Source organism: Diceros bicornis, chromosome 6, assembly GCF_020826845.1.
Source record: "Diceros bicornis minor isolate mBicDic1 chromosome 6, mDicBic1.mat.cur, whole genome shotgun sequence".
In the NCBI taxonomy this organism is placed as follows: Eukaryota; Metazoa; Chordata; class Mammalia; order Perissodactyla; family Rhinocerotidae; genus Diceros; species Diceros bicornis.
The window spans coordinates 55,104,545-55,127,800 of record NC_080745.1 but is presented as its reverse complement, the minus strand read 5'-3'; the positions used below and the strand labels follow the sequence as shown (position 1 = coordinate 55,127,800).

Genomic DNA, 23,256 nt, shown 5'->3' with positions numbered 1-23,256 from the left:
TTGTTTGTAAGTTGCCAATTTGTCTCCATCTCTCAGAATTGTTACTGGACTCAGTGCCTGCGTTCCAGCTTTTACAAAGGCTCCTTTGAAACCTGGGCAGATCAGCCAACTCGCTGGGCTACGAGGCTGGTTTCTCTATTGCCTTCCTGTGCTCACCTCACTGGGAATGTCCAGGGTGACATAGCATGCATCTGACTTCTTAGGGACTTCCTACACATTTCAGCCATTAATCCCTTTGAAAGCATCCACTATACAGTCATTGGAAATGTTCCAATGTTTCTGTCAACTCAATATCCATTTGTTTTTCCTTATTGATTAACATTTAAATTGTCTACAGAGAAATTAAACAATCAGTTAGGCAAGTCCAGGGTTCATCATGATCTGCTTCTGGCTGAACATCATGTTCAGCTGATGACGAGATAGCCTGTTTCACGTGCCTCACTGTCAGTATTGTGTAGATGCTCAGAGAGAAGGCATCCACGTCCTTCTAGCTGCAATGGTTGGACTTTGCTCCTTCAAAAATATCACTTCCATTCTTCTCTTCTTATATTTGCAGCAAAATTTTCTCCACAATGTTTCCATCCTCAGGTTTTTCCTGCCAATTCAACCTGCCAACATAGTCCATATGTCTCCTATTTCTTCTATTTAATCTGTACCTTCTGATCCAAGTAAATGCTTTTATTTTCTAGGTACTAGTTACAAATCCCTTTCCAAGCCTTAATAATACCATAACGTTATATTTATGTTATTCTATTCAGTTTAAACATATTTTTCTTCCTATTACCTGCGCATTGATTTATATATAGATACTTTTAATTATGACGCTCTTTCCAAATTCTTTCTCCCCACCCACCCCCACAGGGTACTGTTTATTCATTGTAGCTCAAAAGCCTTGGGCCAATGTTAAAGAGTCTTTTAAGAGCCGCCCCGTGGCTTAGCTGTTAATTGTGTGCAGTCCGATCGATGCTGGCGGCCCAGGTTCGGATCCTGGGCACGCACCGACGCACTGCTTGTCAGGCCATGCTGTGGCGGCGTCCCATATCAAGTGGAGGAAGATCGGCACAGGTGTTAGCTCAGGGCCAGTCTTTCCCAGTAAAAAGGGGAGGATTGGCATGGATGTTAGCTCAGGGCTGATCTTCCTCACACACACACAAAAAAAAGTCTCTTAAGGTAGCAATTTAAGTAGTAATAGCGACAGGCATCTCCCTGGCCCTTCCACCTCAAATCGTGCCTGTCACCACGTGTTCCTGCATCCTCGGAGACTTCCTAATCCTCCCCTGGTGTGTCTCAACACCTCCAAATGGCCACAACCAACACCCTTTCGACAAGTCATGGAGTGTAAGGAAAGGCAGTACCTACTGGAAAAGAAATGATCTCTGCGCAGGGAGCAACTCAGCAAATGCATGACCTTTCTTCCCCCTGCTTGGCCTGGACTGGCCTCAGAAAGTCTCAGGCTCCAATTGCCTCCAAATTATTTTCTTATTTATTCTTTTTGGCTGAAAATTATCAGTGTTTCCTATGCCTCATTTCTTCTCCCTGTCACCCCTTTACACTTTTACCTGAGTCTTTTTTTTTTACTCCTCTCTCGAGGGTCTCTGCTTTTAGTCCTCTAAATCAAGTTAATGAATCGTCTGCTGCCCCAAGCCCTCTGACACCTGATCCCAGAGTAGAAGCTCACTGTTCTGGTATCCTGCACTCTGAGACATCTCTGAGCCTGGGATTTGATGACACTGAAAACACAGGATGGGCTCTCCCATCTGCAGCCATATTTCTTCTCACACGTGGAAACTGTTCACCTTCTTCTACCACCCACAGGGAAAGTTGCAGAAACAGGTGGCCTGTCTTGGAGACCACCTGATACTCAGAATTTCTTATTTGGAATTATGTTTTACAGGAATGAAAAAAAATACAGTGAAACATCTAAAGCTCTGAAAATGTACGCAGAGGACTCGATAAATACCAGACGTGTTGTTTGCAGCACAATTTATTATCTCATCATAGTATTTGGGCACAACAATAAGCATTGATTTAACACCATTGTGACCTCTCTTGAGACAGAGCAACTCAAAAAGAAAACTTCAAAATGTGCAAGAGCAATAAATATCAAACTTTCTGATCTAAAATGTATAAATATAAAATATCAGTCATTTCTGGAAACATCTTAAGAAAATCTGGCAACCACATATCCACGGGTAGGTGTCTGGTGTTGACGGTTCTAATCTTCGGAACATATCACCTCAGATCCAGCACTGTTATTTTTATGTCTTTTACCAACACATGTTTGCATATCTAGAAAAGAAAATATTGGCTGTACATCATAATGTTTAACGTGATTCTCTTTAGGAAGAAGGTATGAATTTCCTAATTTAAAAAGGTTCCTTATTTAACAAATATTTCCAATCGGAACAAATACAATCATGTTTATTCATTTTCAACAAGAAAATATTTACAGAGGTTGCCAAGTAATTTTCATTTTAAATAAATTCTAACTTCAAAATACTGTTTCTCTGATGTTACAGCCAGAGAACTACCAAGCAAGCAGTAAGTGAGAAAAGATGTAGCCAAATGTTTCTTTCGGGCTATACAAAGCCAATCAAGAAGTACGATTACAGTTTTCATTGAACTGTTCTTAAAAAATTAGTTTAACCACATCAAGCAGACATAATTCATGAGACATTTAATATCATTTTCTTTAATAACTGTCTGCTTACTTGGAGTCTGAAGAAAACTATTTAAGTATCACACAGATACTTAAATGGAAAGGTAACTTTATGCATAATCAACTCTGCTACAGAAACACCGGCATTCCCTTGTCAATGAAATAATAGCGAGAAGAAATCAGAAGACAATAGAAAGACCGATTAATGTTCTGGATAAGAAAACTCCAAACTAAGCAGCACAGTGTTTTAGTGTTTATCTCATATTATACTGTTATTATCTCTCCCCTTAAAAAATAAAAGAGGAAGTGAAAAATAAATATCTGCAAAAAATAACCAACACTGTCTACTCACACTGAACAGCCTGGGGTCCTTGGTGTGTGGATGAAAGCCCTTCTTTTTACAAGTGGAAACCTCTAGCATGCCAGCACTGGTGAGCCTGAAGATGCCAGTGCTAAATTTCAGGGTGAAAAAAAGGTACAAAAATTTAAGGATCATTTGGACTTTCCAGACACTTTATTAGAATAGTGCAAGCATACATGTTCCTCAAATGGGATCGAGAAAGAAACCATAAACTAGGAACTCCACAGTGATTTTTTAGCCAATCTTTCAATGACTAGCCTAGAAGAGAGAAACCCAGAGGAGCCAATGCTACCTCCAAGTATCTGCAGGATGGTAATGGGGAAAAGGCAGCTGAGGAAAAGCCACAGAGGAGTTGTGTGTGAGACCGCAGGAAAAGCCGAGACCCCGTGGGAGGAAATGACAGGTTTTTTCTAATCATGCTAACACTGTTTATAGCAATAGCAAATATCTGTCGAGTGCTGGCCAGTGGTGCCAGGCACTATGCTAAGCCCTTTACACAGATTCTCTTCCAGTTTCACCCTCACATCAATCCGTGATGGGCAGGTATCAGGGATGAAGAGGCTGATGCTCATAGTGGTCAGGTATCCTGCTAAACACACCACTGGAGGGTGGAGCTGGGATTCCAACGTCAGTTCGTCTGACTCTTTTGCTTGTAATCATGCTACAATAATCACTGTCTTCCAAACCTGGAAAGGTTTTGGAGGTAATTAAGCTAAGGTGGAAATTTTCTCACAACAGGAAATAACACGGTAGAACTAAGATCTCAAACGGCAAACTGGAATAATATCCAGTTTACTCACTTCAAGGTCATGCTAACTAAAGAAAAAGAACCCGTAATTCTACCAAAAAGCAAAAGACAGCAGAGCTACAGGTATATGGGAGTCGGCTGTCACCAATCTCTTTTTCCCAAGGGCATGGTGTGTCTATCTACGTGCCACAACCTGGTGTGTGGACACACTTGAACCCAGCAGCCCCAGACAAAGCCTTACATGGGCCCCTCCATAGTCTCACTTACTCTTTATGCTTTGGTGAACAAACAATGGCAAGAGCCTCTGGCAACATGAGCTGATAGGAACAGTGAGTGTGAAGATCAACACTGGATAAGAATGCAGTTTGGGTCGGATGAGTCTAAAGAAAAGAGGACAGTCTTACTGGGGTAGCTGAGTTTTACCCAAGGCCACAGCCCATTGTAAGAGAAAACTCTAGTTATTTGCTTTTTCTTTCTCACCACCATTAATTAAATACAGATTTTTAAAAATGTCTTGCTGACATAATCCTTCTCTTTGCACATCTTTGGAATAACTATGACTTTGAGAAGAGGCTTTTGGGAGTGTTCATGTACTTTCTGCTTTTAGGGAAAGACTGAACTGGAAATTTGCCAGGGGCTTTAAACAGATTCGCATTTAATCATCACAACTCATCAAGGAGATACTTACGTTATTATTTCAATTTTATATACAAGGATTCTGAGGCTCCTTTAAGTAACTTGCCCATGGTCACACAGCTAGTAAGGAGCAGAGCTGTGATTGGAAACCCAGAGAAACTTTACACAAAACCATGGACACAAAAGCAAAGTTTTCACTAAATTTACCACATGTTGCTATATATCCTTTCATGGATTGCCATTCCCTAGAAATGGGAGACTAGAACTCTCTAAGTTGTTGAAGGTGTTTGGGACTCATCTTGCACAGCAAGTAAATGCCCACATGATGAGAAGTAAGGGGAGATTATAAATTAAAAGAAGTATCTTCCAGGTTTTTGGCTGTATACAAACTTGTGTTAATGAGCGACAAATCAGTGGTTCATACTTGAATACTAAAAATATATGCACCCATAATGATTTTAAAATTCACATTAAACCCCAGTTACCCTTGGAAAACGAATGTGACCATTTTAATCACGAAACCAAGGTCCTTGGTATGCAGTATTTGGGTCCTGGCTCCATCTCTCACTAGCTGTATGATACTTCAAAGATTCCTTAACCTCCTCATGCCCATTTCATCAACTGTAATATAGGGATAATCATTTTCTTCATGGGATTGTTATGAAAATTAAATGAGACAATCCATGTGCAATTCTTACAGCAGTGCCTAGTACATAGAAGGGAATCAGAATCATTAGCTGTTATTATTACTGCTGCTTGGTTATTTTAATGTTGTCATTGTTAACTAAAGAGCATAGGCCCACAGAAATAGCTTCATGCCTTTCACTTAACTATGGGGCTGTTGAAGAAATGCAAGATTTTAAAACTCCTTTCTACTTTATTTAACAGAATGAAGGTAAAATCCAATGATTTCTATTTACAGAAAGATACATGTTCTGCAATAAAAAATAACTCTTGGTCTGCAAAGACTTAGATCAACTGAGGAATCATTTTTTAGGATCAAAATCAGGATCAACGGTACCCCAATTTTTAAAACCCAAATCTTTAGCAAGGGTATGAGGGGGAGGTCTGACTGCCTGTTTTCTGATTCAGTGAAAACCTTCCATTAGTACATACAGCCTTCTTTGCCTTGGTGAGAAGGCAGGAAGTGTTTAATGGAACTCGAGCACCGTGGAGACAGCAGGCAGTTGTCAAACAGGCAAACCTCTCTGCCTGTTAATTTATTTCCAGACTGAATACACACCACAAGACATTCTGAGTCCCTCATTTCTGCCAAGGGGAATCACTTCTAGTCTGATAAAGACAGCTTTCCCCTGGGAGAATGGTGCTCCCATGCCACCCCTCACTCTGTGAAACTAAAAATAATGATGATGACGATGATGATGATGGAACAACAGCAGTAGATGCCATTTATTGCAACTGAATAATGTGTCAGGCACTGAACTAATCACTTTCCATGAGTTATCTCATTTAAATCTTAAAACAACAAGGTAAGTGCTATTTTTTATCCCCATTTTACAGATCAGGTAACTGAGCTAAGCAGAAGAGTAAATAACGTGCTGAAGGTCATAGAGCTAGTTAAGCTGGGAAGTCTAAATTCAAATCCAGATTTGTCTGATTCTGATTCAGCCCTTCTTTCTTATGACTAATTTACATCTGAAAAAAGTTAGCTTTGGAATTTGTTGCTATTATTTGCCAATAAAAATCATCACAAAAAGTCATTACAACCATTGAGGTTTAGAAATATAACATTTTAGTGTTTTCATTGAATCACAACAATTTGATATGATGAAATAAATTAAACAAAAAGGAAAGTCCTAGAATTCTAGAATTATGCCAAATTCATTATTTGAACAACTTAACTTCATTATTGCATACATTATATAAACGGGTCATAAGGGAAAAACTTATTTCTAATTTGGGAAATGTTTTTAAGATAAACTAACATTGCCTTTTCAACGTAAGTAATTTAATGGACCGTGATTCTTTCTCGGTTCCTGTTAGAATTTCTTTGCTACAATTTGTTTTACTTTAATGCATTCTCATTATAGAAAATCACAGTGAACTAAACAATGTCTTTAAAATTCAGCAATTTCTAAGTAAACAGTAAGGCATATTACTTACTGTTAAGTAAAACAAGTAGACATAAGGAAAGATTTGAAAACTTTTCATTACAAGTAATTTCTGGCATTTGAGAGGTGGTTTATACTTTTCAAAGGGCTTTTACACCTGGTATCGTGTTTAAGGCTCACACAAATCCAATGAGGGAGAGAAGGCATTCATTAGCCCCACTTGGTCAATGAGGAAACCTGAAAACAAGGAGGTTAGGAGTCCTGACTAAGGGCACACAGCAACTTACAGGTGGAGCTGGGACTAAAGTTTCTGCTACCTTTCTAAATTACATAATACTGTGGAAGATCAAAATTGACCACCCTGAAATATATCTCTTTACTTTGATTAAATTCTCTGACGGACATTTGACCTCCCCCACTAACTGCCTAAAGGAATTTAACTCTGGGTATGGACAGACTGGCAGAGTCTTCGCTAAACCCATTCTTTTCAAAGTTCTGTTTACCAAATATTTACATTTGTAAAGGTATCTCCCTCTGTGGAGTGGGAAGGAGAGGGGATGACCTTATCTGTGAAAACTCCTATCAGGACAGAAGAAGAAGACTTAAATCTACATACTCTTGATTACTATAATTCCTGCCTCTCCAGGCCACATTCTCTATAGGTGGCCCTGCAAAGCATTGTCTGACAAACATTTACATTTCCCTCTTCATGTAAATTGTCTTCTTCCCCTCTGAAATCCCAAAACACCACCCACTCCCAACATCCTCCTTTGTCTTTAGCTGAAGATATTATTTAAGATGAGAATCTCTGCCATTGTGTTGAGAAACTCAGTGTCCCTGGTTTCTCCCATGTATACATGTTATTAAACTTGGTATTATTTTCTTCTGCTAACCTGTCTTGTTAATTGTTTGGCCAGCCATAAGAACCTTAAGGGAAAGGGCAGAGGGGGATTCTCCCCCTTCCCCCACAACACCAAGTGCTTGGTGATTTTGTGTGGGCAGTATAGATGTGTTCTATCCCTACTCAATACTTCTCTATAAAGCAAGTAAAATAAAAATGGTCACTTATCACTCTTCAGGGGCTCTTGGAGGTCCCCAGGATGTGCCCTGGAAATCTGGACCAGCATCCCATGTCAGTGGGATGACTTGTCCCTACTCCAGGCCCAGATGTGTGAGACTGAATGGAAAAATGTCCCCGAGATAGATTAAACCATGGATAGGAAAAGCAGAGTAACATCACCAATAAAAATAGCTACAATTTTCTGAGTCCCTAGAAAAATGTGCTAAGAAATTCACCGACATTATCTCACTTAAAACTCACCATCACATGAAGTCCATTATTACGATCCCTATTTTATGGATGATAAAGCTGATGCCCAGACTGCTTAAATAACTTGCCAACATTCCTAGAGTGAATTCTTAGTACAGGTGAGATTTAAACTCATGTCTTTTGATTGGAAGCCCTTTCCTGCCCTATGATAGCCTGCCTGATGATGGAACCCAAGGTTTTTGGCCCCATCCTTTTGGCCCTACTCCATGGCTGTCTATACAATGATACATACATCGTTGGCCTGTAGGGGAGTTGTAGTGGAGTGTATGGTCCCTATTTGATATGTACAAACACCTGTTTAAAGGAAACTTTTTCAGATATTTTCTTAAAATAATATACTTTAGATCCACAGCAAAGGGAAAGAAAACGTTAACTGTCTAGTCAAATAAGCTAAAAATCTAACGATTTTTAAATCGTTTTAAATCGTTAGTTTAATCCATTAAACTATGTACCTAACAAGTCACCTAATTTCCAAATGTTTCTCTCTCTTTTAACTTCAGATGGTAGAGAAAAGCATAATACAGCTCTCTCCAAATCCAGATTTGACAGATTTAGACATGGCCTAACAGTGAAGAAAATGTTTTAATAGGATGACATTTATTGCACTTAAAAAAATTTAAAAATAAGAAATGATTTAAATTAAGTCAACTTTCCTCAAGGAGGAAAACAGCGCACAACAAAAAAATAAACCAAGACCCAAAAGGTCAAACGTACGTGGATCCATCCCAGAGTGAGGAGATCGTGTTGATCCTGAACACTGAATAATTCTTCTACATTCTCTACGTCGCAATAGTCTGGTCCCGCAGACTGCTTTGGCACGATTACGTGAGTAACAGCAAATTCATTATGTGTCTAAAAAACAATTAGCAAAAAAGAATAACCAGCATCTGACAGAAAAAAAACGAAAAACATAAACACCCTGAACAGGCAGTGCAACGTTTTGCTACAAGACTAGAGAATGCCGCACCACTTGCATCATCGTCCTCCCACCTGGTCACAATTCAAAAACAAAGTCCCAAACTTGAAAATGGATTATTTGCCAAAAATTTGAGCCAGTTGTCTGGAGCTTGAGACCCATTTTCACAACAGCAAATGTACCATAATTAGGAATTAGCATCCCAGGCTGCTCCATGGAATTTTAGTTAATAAATAATGTCTTGATACATTATATCTGTAATGGAAAAATCAGAACAAAACAATAGCAACTTTATTTGGAGGGGAAGACACTAGTTAAATAATTTTTTAGTTTTACTGAAGGACATTTCTAAGGTTTGTTGATGGTCTTGGTTTTATTTTATTAATTATATTTAATTTCACTTCAAGATTTAGGACTTTCTTCTATTGGGGGGACTCACTGGGATTTTCCAGAATTAAGGTAATGTTTTGGATTTGCAAGTAGATAAAGAGAAAGGAAAAACAAATTAGGCCCCTCAGCTAAAACATAAGCGTGGAAAGGAAGAGGGTTGTGAAGTATTGGTGGAATCCTCAGGTATGAGATGTTTGTGCTGTGAGTGGCTGTCCATCCTTCCACAGCATCATCTTCTCCAGACTTAGGGCTTTCCCTAAGTGGGCACTCTTCCTCCAGCCTTGATTACAACTCTTTCCTCCATCCCACTTCCTCCTTTCATGGCTGACTTTATGTATCCTTCAGGCCTAGTGTAAACATCACTTTTCAGGGAAGCCCTTCTTGACCCTCCCAGAAAAGGTTTCCCAGTTACACCTTCCCATGATACCCTGCATTCCATTGAGAGCACCCGGCCTTATTTAAAATTAATCATCTGTCTGGTTCTTCACAAGCATCGTGCAAGCATCACGTGGCAGGGACTGTGGCTGTTACAGGCTACTGAATGCCAACACCTAGCACAGTGCCTGGCACATACAGGTACTCAGTAAATGTTTGTCTGATGAATGAATGAATCACTCAATCAATCAATCAAACTAAGTATTACACATGGTCTTGGGGACGAAGCATCCATAGCACACTGCCCCCTGAAGGGCAACTAATGTGACTGTGGGGAGGAGATGGCAGGTCATTCTCCTGTGCTTGTCATCTGTGCTTCCTCTCTCCTGGAGGAAAAGTGCTGATGCCACACTGGAATATAATAGGAGAATGGGTGTTGAATGAAATACATTATTCAATTAAACTACAGTCTCCAAGGTAAATGTTCAGGACTGAAAATGTGCCTAGACCCAGATATATAAACTGATACCCAGAAGAGACTATGAAAGGGCCCTTCCAAAGAAACATTATTCCTCTTTCTTGCAAGGAGGATTAAATGTATTTTCTCTCTTTTATCTCTTCCTATTTTGACATTGTCTTTCATCACATATTTCTGATAAAATCTTCCATACTTAAATATGACCTGTTATAAGATTTCAGTTTCTTGAAACTACTACCTTAAACTAAAGAAAACAACAAAACCTTAGTTTTATTTCACATGTATCTGAAAAAGGGTGGCAAGATGATACCTGTCACTGATAAAAACAGGCAGAATTAATTATATGAATATATATGAAACTAACAATTGCAATGGAAATTTGATTTAGAAAATTAGATGGTTTTGGAAATCTGAAGACCTGTAATCCACCATTTTCTAAACAAAGATTTAATATATGGTTTGATTAATTCTTTACAATAAGCTTCTATAGTATCCTTGAAATTTTATAATCCATTTTCTAGAAAGATAATTCCATTAATAATGGCAGTAGTTTTGTAAGTTAATCTATGTCAAGATAATTTCATAATATTTACAACTTTTAGGATGCTTTTATTCTGCTCTGCTTATTTCAAGAAAGCCATTACTATTGAAGGTATCCTGTGCAGAGAGATATGAAACAAAGATCATACCAGTTTTCCACAAAGTATTCCACAAGTTTCTATTCCTCTTACTGTATTAGATTCTGCCAGCTGCAGAAATCTGTGGCAAAGATCTCTTGATAAAACCACACATCGAAGTCCTTCAACCACTAAATCTAAGAAACAGAAAAGAGAGCAAAAGCTATAAAACAAACCTTACATCCCATCCTTCAAAGCTGTTTTTTGGCAAGCAACTGCAGGTCAATATAAATATGAAAAATAAAATTATCAGGTGCTCCACTTTCCATGTTTTCTTTTAAAACTCTTGAAAGTAAACATTAACTAGAATGAAGGTGAAATTACACTCTGCATATAAATTATTTTATAAACAAGCGGGAAGGTGCAAGCACTTTTACGTTTTTGTGCCCTAGATCAACTATTTCATGTATTTCTTCTGGCACAAAGCAAATACCCTCCTAAGTGCATAGGCTGCAAAGACTACGTCTCACGGCTTCTAAGACATAGGATAAATATTCTTTATTGTGTTTCCCATTTGGTACTTATATCTTTATGAAAGTTGGTGATCATTAAGTAAAAGCACTATGTTCTCAGAAATAATTAGCAGTAGACTAATTTATGAAATGGCTGACTATCATAATCATCAAAAAATAAATGCAAACACAAACTCCATCTGACAGTGTCTGCCGGGAAGAATGTCCCATTGGTTTTGGAAGCTCGCCAGCACTGATGTAGCAGCACGAAGCAGCGCTGATTGTTGGCAGAAACACATAATCCACTTGGAGGTTAACTACTAGCGTGTACGAGATCCTCCTGGGCAGGGATATGCTAAACATTTACATTTAAATTTTTGAGCCAAGGTCTGGACAAACAATTTTCTCAACATCTTCTTTCCTCTCCAGTATAAGTGTTTACGTTTAAGATTCATGTGTTTCTCGGTTAAAAGACATGAAAGAAAAAAATGCTTGGGATTCTTCTCTTTTAAAATCTCTGTACCATGACTAAATACAGCCTCTTTTATTACATTCTCTGCTCTTCCAGGGGCAAATCATGTTTCCTGAATTTTAAGGTTACAAAAGCCAGACAGTACTGAAAGACTAGCTCTGTCATTCACACCACATCATGTAGGGGTCTTACCACAATTGATAATGAAGTGAGGAGGACCCTCCCAGATGTTACAGAAATGTGGTTCCGTTAGAAGAGATTTAATGTCTTGCAGGGAGCATTTCATCACTTACTCTGAACAGCACTTAGAGTAGCAGCTGGCTTTAAAGCCCTGTTTACGGGAGGAGAGTGGCTAGCGTAATTGGTTGCATCACTTTTATTAGGTTGATCTGCAAACACATTCAGCAGGGAATTGTTCTGATGCGTGGAAAAGCAGGACAAAGCACTCCCATCAATCTGCTCCGACAGCGCTGGGGTTTCCTGGCTGTGCATCTGACCTCGGGCTAATTCTTGTTTCTTGAGCTGATCTTCAAAAAACAGAAACTGCTCTGATTCTAGCTGCTGCTGGCGCATCTGAGCGATTCGCTTCCTTTCCGCCTCTATCCATCTCTGGTGCTCCAGTTTTTTGAGAATTTCAGCTCTGTATTTGTTCTAAAAAAATGCGGTTGCCAGAATAAAAGGTTAGCTTCCAAGGCAAAAACATCAAACTGGGATTAGATGCTTTCAATCTTCTAGCAGACAAAGAGACACGGCTAGATACTGCAATATGCCCACAGGGACACTCATGCGACAGTAAGGAAAATACACAACACCATGGCAAAAGCCCGTTAATCTGATTAAGGCAGCAGTGCTACATCCCCTCATATTTTGCCAGAGACAGGCCATGACAATCAAGTTCCCTCCATTCCTCTGTGCTTTTAATATTGGAAAATCAAGGTCCATATGGAACAAAATATCTCAGAAATGGTTATGTCACCCTAGACTGCACTGTCCAGTAGCCCCACATGGCTATTTAAATTTAAATCAATTAAAATTAAATAAAATTAGGAATTCAGTTCCTCAGTCATTCTAGACACATTTTAAGGACCCACTGGCCACATGTGGCTGTGGCTCCTATACCAAAGAGCATCAAATAGAACATTTCCATCATCATAGGAAGTTCTCTTAGACAGTGCTGCCCTAGAACCTTTTGCATTAGACTCTAAAACTCATACTACTGGAACTTCATGGAGAAGGGGGAATCACTAAGAAATGGTTCTCAAAATACGGTCCTATCATTTCTAACAGAACAAACCAGGAGTTTTGTTAAAAATGAAGATTCTCAAGCTCCGCAGTCTTAATGAAAATATCCGGGCATTATTGGATCAGAAAATAAAAATCTCTAATAAGCTCCCCAAATGATTTTGATAAAAACTAGACTTTGGGAGCTACTCTAGGGTAGAGGTGGGGCTGAGGACACAGCTTACAGTGGCACTTCGATATGTACACGAATCGCCTTGAGTCTTGTTATAGGGCAGACTTGGATTCAGCAGGTCTGGGGTGGGGCCTGAGATGCTGCATTTCTAATAAGCTCCCAGATGATCCTGGTGCTGCCTGTAGCCAAGGGCTTACCGGTGTGTCTGTTCATCTCTTCTAGGCATCAAGCTGCCACTCTATTCCCCCAGGGATTTCAACATGTCACATACATGGGATACTATTGCGGACTGCAAAGTAACTGGTGTCACCCAAGGCAAACCATGCAACAGCTGCTGAGGCTGTTCCTCCCAGGGAGATCCAGAGGGGACGACCATACACACTGCTAAGTGTGGAAAGGAGACTTAACTGGGCTTTTTTCTCCCTTACTGTTGCTTTGTCTGAGCCTCCAAGATCATTTTTATCTTCCATAGTTCAAATCATATCTTCAATATCCACACTTGAGGGAAACTTCTGATTTCAACATTCCCTCTGTCACTTACGTCAAAATTTCTCACTCACATCTGACTTCTAGCTATGCCCATGGAAAGCAGAGAGGTTCTCTGACCATGTTCAGAGTTAATGGGATTAAACTGAAGCGAGAGTCAGTAAAGATGACAACTTCCAAAGCACGTAAACACACAATCAAACAAAAAAAGCAAAACAACCTTTATAATAATGCTATAAATGTTGAGAATTCAAATTTTGAACTTGAGGTCCTATAGACTGAATTGGTCGATTTCTTCTTTCAATGTCTTTCGGTCTCTTAGACATCATTATCATTTTCACTCTTTATTTAAAAACAGTCCAGAAACCACCACCCATTGGTGATACGATTACATTTCACTCATATGGGTAGCTATTATTCCATCTTGAAGTAATAACGATCATAATATTTAAGAATTTAATTCACATTTCCAAAGGCTACATAATTAGATACATCAGAAACCATATACTGCTCTCCCTACCTCCTACTGTCTTCATTCATCAGCAAAGAGCAGTCATCTGGCTCAAGTTACACTGGCAAGAGTTGGTCAAAAAGCTCTATTTAAATCACTGTAGGAAATCTATTTTGTAATTCGTCACTTTATTAGACATTGTAGGGAAATAAAAATACCACATCTTTGGTGGAAGTGCTTAACCTGGACAGTAACATGAATTTTTAATTGGTTTTATCTTACTGCATCTTTAATTTTTAATTTAAATGCATATGACATTTGAAAAATTCATATGAAAATGAAATTTAAAAAATATGTGCACAAAAAACAGACATGAAATAAATGTACCAGTTGAACTTACTTTGCTTTGCAAATATTCTTGGTATTCTACGTTATATTTCTTTAAAAGCTCCTTTTTCAATTCATCTGTTCTTGGGAATGCAATCTCCTTCAGTTTCTTTTAAAAATATATATACATATTGATTAGTGGGATTTTCAGTATAGTCTTTCAAATCATCAGCTGAGAAAGAAAAACAGCTGGTATGTGTATTAGAAATCAAGACACAAGTAACCAAAGATGACGGTGGAAAAATAAATCTCTCTTTTCTAGGGCTCCGAAATATAACTTCTTATTTAGAGAAGGGAAAAAATTATCCCCTTTGTAAGACCTTTATTGACTCCACTGGTGAGATAAGCATTTTGTTTCGGCAGGTACCCCATTTTTAGGTAGTGGGTTTGTAACTGCACATTCCACAGTATGTAAGTGATAAGGCATCATAGCTAGAAGGAACATCGGAGAACATGCCAGGCAGGGACTCCTAGACCTGACAGACTGTAAAAACCACTGAGGCACTTTTTATAAAAATACAGATTCCAAGGGCTAATCCCAGATCTACTGAATCAACATATTTAGGGAAGGGGTTGGGGAATCTGGATCTCAAACAACTTCCCAGTGATATTTCATGGCTGGAAAATCTGAGATAGTCCAAACACCATACCCCTTTTTAGAGATGAGGAAACAAAGCCCTAAAAAGATTAAAAGGCTTGTCCTGTATTGTATAACTAGCTAGCGACCCAGTTAGGACTAGAACCCAAGTCTCCCGACTCTAGCCAGGCTCTTCCACTAAAATTTCTGTTTTCTTAATCTTTTGTCATTCATTCATTCACCCTTGCATGCATGCATGCATGCATCCATCCATCTATCCATCCATTTATTCAACAGGCATAAACAAAGAAAATGTAGATGCCTTTGGAGAATCTTTTCCTACAAGTAAAAATAAGAATAACCCTAAATTAGAGTAAAAGAGTCACCTTGGCAGCCTGGGACCTTTGGTTTCTGTACAGAACTCACTGAGGTTGAATGAACAAGAGAATTGAGGGGAAATGATACACAAAGACATGATAATGAAGGACACTTCTGATTAAGTGTGTAGAGAAATAAAAAAATGTAGATGATCATTTCACAAAATGAGTTCTGCTTATAGGCAGCCTCAGGCCTGATGTAACTGGTAAGACAGCCTTTACTTCATTATATGGTTAAATATCTTTTGAAAGTTGTTTAAAATTTCATGCTGTGATTGGCTTTGTATATATTGTTTTATTTTCCTTCATATAAGATTAACCCAAACTATTTAAGACAAATAAATGGGAAATATTTTTAAAATTTTATTTAAAAGGATATATTCTCAGCTAAAGATATTTTATAACTATGTATGTTGCAAATGTTGATAATGTATCAATACATTTGAACAATCTTCCTTTTCCTTGAGAATATTTCAGGCCACCCCCTAAACACTTTATTATCTATTAGGTTAGTATCATAAGAAGAAAAATAACTAGAGCTTTGTGGCTGTCTTAATAATCAATATTGATTTTCAAATAGTTTTTGGGTTTAGGACTATATGGAATAATCCAAACAGCCAAAATGACTGTCTCACATATAAGTATGGGGAGATAGACAACCATTCCCTCAATATCTGGGAGGATTCGTGAAATAATTCCTTCTTCATGCCATAAGGTGATTAAGCACATTCTTGACCTTTTTCTTTTCTTCCCCCCCCCCAATTTCAATTAGACATCGCATATTGGCTTAGTAAGGATGATTAAAGGTTTGGAGAAGAGATTGAAACATCATGGCTAATGGAATGAATTTTTTGTGCTTAAACTCTCAAGAGGATGAAACAGAGGAGTATAGAAAGGAGGGTGAATCAATAATGGATACTTGTGGAGCATCTGATCCCACAGAATCGATCCTACAGTACCTTCATAATATCCTGCTTTTCGGGTACTGCACATTGCTGGTATTCTCGGTGGCTGGGAAGCTTTTCTACAAACAAACTAGAGAAAGGGAAAACACGTTCTTAGCATTATATCACAGAAAAAATTCAATGATGGGTTCTAATATGAGAATGAGCCTCCTTTTCAAAAGGGCGTGTTTAATAATTTATTTAACCTATATTCTTTCATCTGCCTTTCCATCAGAGGCTGGTACGAGCATGATTTTGGCATTACAGGGTAGTGAAGCTCAGCAAACTAAGCATGGAGGTTAAAAGGTTAAGGTCAGGATGCTCCCTAAATAGATCACGTCGCTTTGGTCTTTCCAGGTCCTGGGAGCTTAACCCCACCAGAGCACCATCTTACTTGCTTCCTGCCTGCAACACAGAGGATCATGTAAAAATGTAAGAGTTTGGAAAGATTGATGTAACCCCTTCTTATCATTGAAAAAGATGGAAAAGACCACTGATGAATCAGTAGTGCCCTGGTATACATATCAAAAACTCTTTACTGAAAATTCATAAGTAAGAGAGCAGAAATGACAGCCAGAATCCCTAGTGGATTAGGAGGTATTAATTAGGAGATAATTATTTTTCATCACCTCTTTGAGGAACAAGGGACAGCGGAAGTGAAGGGAAATGCCTACAGCAAACCAGATGCATCGCTTCCAAGTAAAGTGAAGATATTGCTTCCACAAGAGCTGGGAATTCTAGGGTTTTTTTCCTTACTGATGTACCCTGAACCTGTGCAATACTGTCCACCTCATAATAAGTGCTCAATAGATATTTGTTAAATGAGTGAATAGCCCTTCCTTGATAGATCATGATGGGCTGCACATACTATTTTCTTTTTTTTTTGCTGGGAAAGATTCGCCCTGAGCTAACATCTGTTGCCAATCTTCCCTTCTTTTTTTTTTCCCCTCCCCAAAGCCCCAGTACATAGTTGTATATTCTAGTTGTAAATCCTTCTAGTTCTTCTATATGAGCTGCCACCACAGCATGGCTACTGACAGACAAGTGGTTTGGTTCCGTGCCCGGGAACCGAACCAGGCCACCGAAGCGGAGTGCACCAAATTTTAACCACTAGGCTATCAGGGCTGGTTCCGTAAATACTATTTTTTGATCAACTAATATGCGATACCTTATAATTATTGATGTTCTAATGTTTACAAATCACATATACATTCATCATCTCGCCTACAGGGTACATTGGAATGGTATCATAACTCTCATTTCTCAAACGAGAAAATTAAGGCTTAAAGAGGCTACGTAAGTTGTTAGTTACCTAAGGTTTTATAAATGGAATAAAGTTACAGACATTTAGAGTTGAGGAGACCTCAGAGATTTTCACCCATAAGGGTGATGTAGATGAGGAACTGAGGTCCATGGAGAAAAAGTCAATTACAAACAATCATACTGATAATGACAGAAGAGAATTCATTCTGATTACTCAGTAACTCAGAGAGTATGGTGGCCTTTCCCTTCTACACTTACGATTCCATGGGAGTGACAGTAAAACACAAGCAGAAGGTGAAAAAGAAATATTATCAATTGGTAACTTATAGTTCAGAAACTAAAATAGAAAATGTGTCCTATCAATGACAATTGATATTCTCCGATTTCATACTTATTGCTTAATTTTCTAGAAACAAGTGATTTTCCCAGGTAGGATGAATGTTGCCAAACAATCTCTTAATTTCCAAGAAGTTAATTTACGTGAAAAAAATGCAGAGCAATTTGTATACCATGCCAAACTGCTTTTAATTTTGCCCTTGGTAGAATCATGGGATGCGAGTTTTAAGTTTACTTTTTCAACTTCTCAAAGGTCTTTGGCTTAAGTCCCCAACTGAACTAGTGAAGTTAATCAACACACGACTTCCAATTAAAACAAAAATAAGGGGTTTACCTCAGATTAAATAATTATCGGTAACAGGAGATCCTCCCAAACAGTAAGATGGTAAATTGGCAAGGAAAATTCAAATCCCATTTCTGTTAACTCTTAAACTAGGATATGTTATTAATAAATATCTCTCTAATGTGGAGTATATTTTCACACGGCTGTTTTGACGTAGCCCCTTTCACTCACTATTTTGAAAGCTCTTTCATATATAGCATTTCTACACAGCTAAACAAGTTCTTTTTTTAAAAAAATGCTAACTACAATGTGAAACTGACTGCTATACGCTATCCCTGGATCAGATCCTTCAACGATTCCCAACTTGCACCCCAGTCTCAGCCCATCAAATCAAATTTAAAAAATGCTCATGGCATGTTCCACGTGCTGTAGATGAGAGCAGGAGCCTCATAAAGCTTACATTCCTGTCATGGGAGAATGGCATGAAGCAAGAAATTTTATTTGTGAAGACTGTTAAAAGGACATTTCGGTTACTGTACTGGCCTGTTGAGAGGTTATCTGATATCGCTGATTCTCACCCCACCCCTGACCTTCTTCCCACCACTCCTAAGCCTCAGAGATGGTGTGGGGATGCCTCTGAGTACATACTTGGTAATTTAAAAACCTAGACATTTGATCCTTTTGGACATTGTAAAATTGGTCTGAACATGAAAACATTCCTGGCATCCAAACCGTTTTACTAAAATATCATGTAAATATTTTCCCAATTTTCTCATTTCGAAGACCTCCAAAACAAAAGACTTACGTTATGAATTTATTATAAAGAACAAAGGCGTTTTCCAAGTTCCCTTCTTGCAGATACACAGAGGCCATCCTCTCCATCTCCACTCCGGATCTAAAGTAGCGGCGCGGAGTGATATCTTCACTGACGGCGATGTTACAGCCCAGCTTGCTCAGCGCCCGGACTCGCTCTTCCGGGCTGAGGGAAACATCGGTATGGTCAGGCATAGCCGCTAACTTTTTCTGCGAAGTAAAATGTGAATCTCTGTTTATAATAAGAAATGAATATGACTGAAATTATGAATGTATTTTCTGTACTAAATACCTGATACCAATACCTAAGGACAGCTTTTCACAAAAATTAATGATATGGAAAAAGTGAAGTCTTTTTGCTTAAACATGTGATCTGTACGCCGAAGAGACACAGATCTCTCAGGGTAAACATACATTTTGATTGGAGTAAGATCTCTTTTGGGTTTCACGATACAATTACGTGGCAGTTCCCGCGTATGCAAATACTGTAGGTCATTTTAGGTAAAACATCATTGACCCTTACATCCTCGCGGATGTTTCCATCCTGAGCGACGTGAAGCTGACCAAGAGAAGGATTCCTGCCAGGGAAGGGCTCATGTCATTCTACTCTGCACGGTCTCCAAGATAGCTTGGATTCAATGTTACTATAAGGATTCAGTTCTATTCCAGATCATATCTAGTTTAGTAAGAAGCTTTCAAGGCCTCCCTGCATTTTCAGCAAGTGAATAAAACTCTACCAATTAGTCCTGGAGAAGCCTTTTCAAGTATACGGACACCTTCCCCCCACCTCCCCTTTTTTTTTGTAACATAAAACACTCTTAGACCTCCACATAATAAAAACTACACTGTTAATTAGTCCTTGACTGAAAAAATGATAATAATTACTAAGAAAAAGTCAGTGATATTAATTAATACGTTTCTATTTTATTAATAAAAACAGCGTCTGTACACATTTGGAAAAACACAGAACATATACATTCAGGATAATTATTCAATTATTCAATAAAAAGTCAGTGCTTCAAAAAGGCAAAAAAGGCAACAGATTTTTTTTTCTGTTGAAGGCCATATAGCAAATATTTTAGGCTTTGTGGGCCATACAGTCTTGGTTGCAGCTATTCACCTCTGCTGGCATGAAAGCATCCATAAACAATATGTAAACAAATGATCCTCCCTGTGTTCCAAAAATTTTTATTTACAAAAACAAGCAGTTGAATTTGGCCCTCAGATCATAGTTTGCTGACTCTTGGTTTAGACCAGTGCTTCTCAAAGCGTGGTCCCTGGACCAGTGGCATCAGCATCAACTGAGAATCTCTTAAAAATACAAATTCCTAACAGTTCCCACCTTAGATCTACAGACCAGAATCTCTGTGGGTGGGCTTGGAGTTTTAACTAGTTTCTCAGAGGCACTTATGCATGTTATAGTTTGAGGAGCACTGCTTGTTTTTTTGTTTTTTCTTTTTTGGCGAGGAAGATCAGCCCTGAGCTAACATCTGATGCCAGTCCTCCTCTTTTTTGCTGAGGAAGATTGGCCCTGGGCTAACATCCATGCCCATCATCCTCTACTTTATATGGGACGCGGCCACAGCATGGCTTGACAAGTGGTGCGTCGGTGCGTGGCCCGGATCTGAACCTGCCAACCACGGGCTGCCAAAGCAGAGCATGAGCACTTAACTGCTGTGCCACCGGGCCAGCCCTGAGGAGCACTGCTTTAGACTACTCTACCATCCTCTCATGCTCCAAGAATGGTGTTAGCCCAGAGCAAATTTAGCCTCCCAAGTCACCCTCAGTCAGTGAGGGTAGACTGCAAGGCTGACTACAATGTGGGTGGAGCATTTGATTAAGGTCTGTAGAAAGTTAAAAAAGAAATCAAGGTAGACATAGTTTTAGTCTGGCCATGTATTACTGAACCAACCTTCAGGGGCAGAATGCAGTGAATTAGATATCTGCAGTTTTTCCAATGCCATCTGGTCTACTTTGGTAGCAATTTTATAGTAGATAGAACCGTAGAGACCTGGAATAATTCTTGCTTCTTAAGATTTAATATGTAACCAGAGAGCCATAAACATGTTTCTCAAGGCCCCACTGAGTCAGAAGCAGGCCACACCTCTTGCACCTTCTACTACCCTTTTGACCCGGCCTACAGCAATCGGGTGAGTCCTCCTCCCTCTTTCTTTCTCCCCAGGGAAGCTCTAAGCTCCGGGATTCTTCACCTTGAAGGTCTCCAGCTATCCCTCCTGTGACTGGGTGGGTAAGCCAATTCAATTTGGAGCAGAAGGGATAAGAAGACTTATCAATCTCGCACGTTCTCCAGGTCCAAGTTATGAGGTATAAAGGGTATACTTCATTTTGTTTTATTGAGGTAACACTGGTTTATAACATTATATAAATTTCAGGTGTACATCATTATATGTCAATTTCTGTGTAGATTACATCATGTTTACCACCCAAAGACTAATTACAATCCATCACCATACACATGTGCCCAGTCACCCCTTTCGTCCTCCTCGCTCCCGCCTTCCCCTCTGCTAACCACCAATCTAATCTCCGTATCTAAGTGTTTGTTTGTGGTTATTGCTGTTATTGTTATCTTCTATTTATGAGTGAGATCATATGGTATTTGACTTTCTCCCTCTGACTTATTTCTCTTAGCATAATACCCTCAAGTCCATCCATGTTGTCACAAATGGCAAGATTGCATCTTTTTTTATGGCTGAGTAGTATTCCATTGTGTGTATGTACCACATCTTCTTTACCCATCTGTCCTTTGATGGGCACTTAGGTTGTTTCCAAGTCTTTGCTATTGTGAATAATGCCACAATGAACATAAGGGTGCATATATTTTTACATAGTTGTGTTTTCATGTTTTTTGGATAAATACCCAGCAGTGGAATAGCTGGATCGTATGGTACTTTTATTCTTTATTTTTTAAGAAATCTCCATACTGTTTTCCATAGTGGCTGCACAAGTTTGCATTCCCACCAGTGGTGTATGAGAGTTCCCTTCTCTCCACATCCTCTCCAACACTTGTTTCTTGTCTTGTTAATTATAGCCATTCTGATGGGCATGAGTTGATATCTCATTGTAGTTTTGATTTGCATTTCCCTGATAGTTAATGACGTTGAACATCTTTTCATGTGCCTGTTGGCCATCTGTATATCTTCTTTGGAAAAATGTCTGTTCACATCTTTTGCCCATTTTTTAATTGGGTTGTTTGCTTTTTGTTGTTCAGATGTATGAGTTCTTCATATATTTTGGATATTAACCCCTTATCAGATATATGGTTTGCAAATATCTTTTCCCAATTGTTAGGTTGCTTTTTCATTTTGTTGATGGTTTCCTTTGCTGTGCAGAAGATTTTAGTTTGATGTAGCCCCATTTGTTTATTTTTTCTATTGTTTCTTTTGCCTGGGCAGACATGGTATTTGAAAATACGCTGCTAAGACAGATGTCGAAGAGTGTACTGCCTGTGTTTTCTTCTAGAAGTTTTATGATTTCATGTCTTACATTCAAATCTTTAATCAATTTTGAGATAGTTTTTGTGTATGGTGTAAGATAATGGTCTACTTTCATTCTTTTGCATGTGGCTGTCCAGTTTTCCCAACACCATTTATTGAAGAGACTTTCCTCTCTCCATTGTGTGTTCTTAGCTGTTCATAGATATGTGGGTTTATTTCTGGGCTCTCGATTCTGTCCCATTGACCTATGTGTCTGTTTTTGAGGACACACTTGATTTTGATCCTCACCTGGCATCTTAAATCTATTTTCACTTGGTCCAGAATTCTGACATCAGAGAGATGTAACTGGCAGCAACTCTAACATTCAGATCCTTCCTAAGCGACGTCATGTTAAATGAAAGCACTCTTCCTTCTATTCAAACCCTGTTGTGCTGCTCTTCTAATTTTCTGAAAGACTTTCTAATTTCAGAGAAGCTGTTGGAGACTTTCCCACATCAGAGGCAGGAATTGGAGCTTGTGAACTCTGAGCCTCCTGCCTGAGGACACACCGTCTTTTCCAACTGAGAAGTCTCAGACACCACACAATACATCCACTTTTCCCCAATCACACTCACCTGTAGATCTCAACAGCTCTAAGTGAAAATATTGTTATTCGACCACAGATACATACTTCAATGACATCAGAAAATGATTGGGAAAAAAAATCTATGGAAATTAGGACATTTTCTGAAGGGGGCTTCCAGCCTCCTGTATGCACAAAAGTAATCTGTCCATTTTTTTGGATTAAAGACTTCAATATAAGACCTGAAACCATGAAACTTCTAGAAGAAAACATAGGAAGTATGCTCTTCGACATCAGTCTTAGCAATATATTTTCAAGCACCATGTCTGACCGGGCAAGAGA

General features: G+C 38.8%; 1 protein-coding gene across 2 annotated transcripts in view; it reads right to left on the bottom strand.

The window, feature by feature from the left end:
- Positions 1 to 1,966: 1,966 nt before the first annotated feature.
- The window catches only part of STAMBPL1 (STAM binding protein like 1), a 50,312-nt gene continuing 29,022 nt past the window's right edge, over positions 1,967 to 23,256 (bottom strand). Inside the window, exons 3-11 of one of the 2 annotated variants that reach the window (XM_058543478.1) lie at positions 18,890 to 19,107; positions 16,218 to 16,293; positions 14,318 to 14,413; positions 11,860 to 12,217; positions 10,655 to 10,779; positions 8,521 to 8,658; positions 4,036 to 4,148; positions 3,012 to 3,111; positions 1,967 to 2,289 (exon numbers count right to left, since the gene is read on the bottom strand). In XM_058543478.1, the coding sequence (XP_058399461.1) occupies positions 2,233 to 2,289; positions 3,012 to 3,111; positions 4,036 to 4,148; positions 8,521 to 8,658; positions 10,655 to 10,779; positions 11,860 to 12,217; positions 14,318 to 14,413; positions 16,218 to 16,293; positions 18,890 to 19,107 (1,281 nt within the window). In that variant the 3' untranslated portion in view covers positions 1,967 to 2,232. The remainder of the gene's footprint in view (positions 2,290 to 3,011; positions 3,112 to 4,035; positions 4,149 to 8,520; positions 8,659 to 10,654; positions 10,780 to 11,859; positions 12,218 to 14,317; positions 14,414 to 16,217; positions 16,294 to 18,889; positions 19,108 to 23,256) is intronic. The other variant, XM_058543479.1, reaches the window with a different exon arrangement.